The 4,536-nt window shown below is 34.5% G+C and overlaps 1 protein-coding gene across 1 annotated transcript; it reads left to right on the top strand.

Moving 5' to 3' along the window:
• Positions 1–2,791: 2,791 nt before the first annotated feature.
• On the top strand, positions 2,792–3,866 carry LOC125841845 (protein ENHANCED DISEASE RESISTANCE 2-like). Its single transcript, XM_049521026.1, has one exon. The coding sequence runs from the start codon at positions 2,884–2,886 to the stop codon at positions 3,829–3,831; it is 948 nt and encodes a 315-aa protein (XP_049376983.1). The 5' UTR covers positions 2,792–2,883; the 3' UTR covers positions 3,832–3,866.
• The last annotated feature ends 670 nt before the right edge of the window (positions 3,867–4,536 follow it).

The raw sequence follows: 4,536 nt of genomic DNA, 5'->3' as shown, positions 1-4,536 counted from the left end.
CAAAAGTTAGAGCTTAGTGAGAGGTTTAGAGATTAGTCCGGAAGTTTTAATCTAGGTGACAAACCTGACATTTAATTATCTAGGTGGCTAATATTTATCTAGGTGTCATGCGCGTGTAGACACGATTGGAGTGATCGGACAATAAAGGTGTACGCGACAGAGGAATAAACAAGTTCGGGGGTAATTAAAACGAAATTTAGTTTAGGTATACACCGTATAAAAAGTTTCAAGTTCAGGAGGGTAATGAGTACTTTTGCCTATTTTTATTAAATTTTGCGTTAAAAATTTGTGACACAAACCTTATTTCCGTAACAATTTTATGACGAAACCACAAGTTTGTCACAAATTTATAATGAGATTGTGATGGATTCTTATTTTTGTTATAAATTTGTAACAGAATTGTGACCAGCCATCATTTATGTCACATATTTAATTTGTAACTGAATTGAATTGTGACGGATCATTTAGTCCTTAACAAAATTTGTCCACTAAATCCGAATTAGTGATGAATTTGTTTGTTACAAATACTCCGTCAAAATTTGTATTTTTCTTGTAGTTAGTTAGTGATCCTCCTATATTTATTATTATCCTAACTAGCAATTTGATCAAATTCACAGCCTAAGCATAGGTGTTTCTCATTAAACTGGCGTCCAAGATTGAGCTATGAGATTTAACAGCGGACTTAAAAAGCTATTGACAGTTTCAAAAGCATAGACATAAATTGGGACAATATTACTATTAGCTTAAAAACGGTGTGACACACTGTGATGGAAATTCGACTTCCTTGTAACCAGTTTACTTGCTTATGTTGTACCTTTTCCTTTGATAATTCTATTTGTATTTGAGCATGAACTAACCTATTACTTTCCTCTTATCTCTTAAAGCTTTTACATTTGACAGTTCCCTGACCACCCAGGTGATCCAAGTAAAAGGGGGATTTGTTGTTTCTAAACAACCAAATGTGTCATAAATAAGAAGGCAGGACATTAGCCCAACTGATGATATCAACTGCATCTTCTTAATGTAGGCCAATTTATTGATCTGTCTATGGTGCAATTCTGGCTAACAATCTGCCAAAAAAATTTGGCACAATAGGAGCAGTTGGAATTGATGTTGAGGGCAATCAATATATGAAGTCGAAGTTTTTAAACCCCACAATTAGCTAGAAAACAATTGCTATTTTTGTGTAGTAAGTTGTAATATCTCTGTTGATAATTCCAAAGTCTTATATTTAATTTTAAATGTTAGACTAGTAAATAGCCAAGTGAAAAAGTAAACGCAAATAGTATTCCCAAGCCCCAATCTTCCAAATTCAAACACTTAACCATGCTTTATTTGCTTAAAGCTCTGGATCGACCTAGCGAGTTGGAACATCTTTGTGTCAAGTATTGTCAGTTTATTTTGTTTGAACGTTACTTTATTTTTTTATTTTAATTGAGTATGCACATTTGGCAAAAATTTCTATAGTATGAACAATAAAGGAATAAAAAGAAAACATGATTATGGACAACTTTTTTTAAAAATATTAAAAAAAGTTAATAAAACTAAGGGAAGATGGTTCGAAATATATTCGAACTTTGATCGAAATTGCTGTAAGAATTCCAAAAATTGGGGAGGATCTATTACTATTTATCCCTGCACTATTTAATAATGTATTTTAAAGTTATATATGTGCCCACATGGACAAGCTACTATTTATAATAATGCAATATTTATGATGTCCATGTGAGCACATATATACCTTTAAAATACACTATTAAATAGTGAAGGGTAAAAGATCATGTTCAAAGTTTGAGATTGTTACAGCAATTTCAATCAAAGTTCAAATANCTATTTATAATAATGCAATATTTATGATGTCCATGTGGGCACATATATACTTTTAAAATACACTATTAAATAGTGGAGGGTAAAAGATCATGTCCAAGATTGTTACAGCAATTTCAATCAAAGTTCAAATATATACCTTTAAAATACACTATTAAATAGTGGAGGGTAAAAGATCATGTCCAAAGTTTGAAATTGTTACAGCAATTTCAATTAAAGTTCAAATATATTTCATATTTTTTTTTCCTAGACTAATGAATCATCAACATGCGAATTATGAAAAATTACGCACAAGACATATGTCTTCCAATTTTCACATCTTAAGCATGGAGAGTTTTATTTCAATTTTATGAAATAAGATACTTCCTAACAAAAAATAGTATTTGACATTTATTTTTAAGATTTCAATATTTAACCGCGTTGAATAACATTCTTTTTAAGCCTAACCACCCTACATACCTTGACCACATCATGAAGCATCAACCCGTACCGGTGGCTCATGGTCCCATCTCTTGGCTCGGTCGTCCACTTGATTGTATAGTTTGTTTTCTAATTTCCTATGGTCAGACTACCATAAAGAATATGGACCTCTAACTAATATTTCAAAAAAAGGAAAAAGTTTGGCTCTAATTGAGCAATTATTTTAAATCATTCACTTTTATTTGATATATATATATTTTTAATTTTACTTATTTATTTTAATATATTTAAAAAATAAACTTATTTTTTATTTTGTTGTTAGTATTAATTTTTTATTTATATTATTTTTCGAAAGAGATGCAAACGTTTATTGCGAATAAATAAAAATGAACGAGAGAGTGCTTGTCTGTCATTATTTATTTTGACAATATTAGCTGTCATTTGTCAGTGGCATTGAAAGGGGGGCATTATCGTAGTTTCTACGAAATTCAAGGGCGTTTGTGTTCTGCTACTCTCAAATATATACACCAAAAAAACCCAAAAGTGGTACTCAATTGCCTTTTTCATCGGAGTTTTACCATTACTGCTACTATATTACACTCCAATCGCAATACGGAAAAGTAGCGGTACCGGAAAATGTGCTCCACTAAACAAAAACCGAAGCAGAACCTCCACCATAAGAGCTCCGTCGTGCCTACCTCTACTTCCGCCTCAGGCGGTGAAGGGGGCGGTGGTGGGGACTGGAGGGAAGAATCCATAACCGGCGGATCACTTAAGCATGTGGATTTGGACAAGGGAAAAAACGGTTGGGCATCACCGCCGGGAGACCTATTCAATCTGCGAGGGCCAAACTACTTAACGAAAAAGGTGAAAGTACCTTCTGGCGGGTGGCTTCTACAGCCTGCCGGAGTCGATTGGCTCCGATCTAACTCCAAGCTCGACAACGTCCTGGCTCGACACGACAACCGTGTGATGAACGCGCTGAAGAAATCTCACTCTGAAGGCAAGTCTCTGAAAACCTTCATAGTCGCCGTGAATCTCCAAGTCCCTGGGCGTGACCAACACAGCGCGGTTTTCTACTTCGCTACAAACGACGATGAGCCGCTCGAACCGGGTTCTCTCCTCTATCGGTTCGTCAACGGCGATGATGCGTATCGTAACAGCAGATTTAAGATCGTGAACCGGATCGTGAAAGGACCGTGGATCGTGAAAGCCGCAGTTGGGAATTACTCAGCTTGTATACTCGGTAAAGCTTTGAATTGCTACTATCATAGAGGCCCTAATTACTTAGAAATCGACGTGGATATCGGTAGCTCAGCGATTGCTAGCGCTATTTTGCACTTGGCGTTAGGGTCGGTAACGTCGGTGACGATCGATATGGGTTTTCTGGTGGAGTCACAGACGGAGGAAGAGTTGCCGGAAAAGCTATTTGGGGCAGTTAGGATTTGTCAAATGGAGATGAGCTCAGCTACGTTTATTGATACGACGTCGTCAAGGAAGGTATTACCCACGGCTAATTTACATAATCCTAGCAATAGTAGCAGAGTCCAAGCTGAGGAGAACGTTGAAAACAAAGATGATTAAGAAGAAATTAAAACAAAATTACTTGATATTATTCTCTTAATGTTGAGGGAAATTGTTGGTTGAATCCATGTAGATAGATGACTAAGCTTAAGCTTTCCTTGTTTAATAAAAATTCATCTCTTCCTTTCATTAACTATCATTTCAGTTCAACTTTCCCCTACTTATAATTTACTAATTTTGATCAATACTACTGACAATTAGAAAATTAACAAAACAAGAAGCACTATATAAATATAAAACTAACATTATTTGTTCATGCATTTTTCTTATATATATGTGAAGGATTTTAGGTGATACGATAATGCTATTTTATATGGTGATAAGGTAATAAAATACAAATAAGCAAAATGGGTATAGAATTGACTAATTTTTGGATTTGTCTTTGTACTGCAATTATTTGGTGATTAACTAATAAACACTGGCGTTGCTTGTGCGGCGTATATGGATTTGGAATTTGTACTTTTGCCTTCTAAATACACATCATTTTGTTTGTTTTTGGTTTTCACTTTAATTATTCGTTTACCTTTTTTTTTTTCATTTAATTAATCAATTTCTAGGGGTATGTTTGGTAGGGAGGGAAATATGTTTTGATTTTTTTAAAATAATATTTTTTGGGAGAACATTTTGTTTTATACCGAACACACACCTTGTATGTGTGCAACTCCGATTCCAAAGTTGGTTTCACCCTTTTTGCTTTAAGGCTAG

This window comes from Solanum stenotomum, chromosome 10, assembly GCF_019186545.1.
Source record: "Solanum stenotomum isolate F172 chromosome 10, ASM1918654v1, whole genome shotgun sequence".
Taxonomy (NCBI): Eukaryota; Viridiplantae; Streptophyta; class Magnoliopsida; order Solanales; family Solanaceae; genus Solanum; species Solanum stenotomum.
Note: the sequence above shows the minus strand (reverse complement) of the source record. Positions and strands in the feature narration are given on the sequence as shown.

Coding starts and splice junctions, on each gene's coding strand:
- LOC125841845 (XM_049521026.1), top strand. CDS start 2,884: ATGTGCTCCACTAAACAAAAACCGAAGCAGAACCTCCACCATAAGAGC.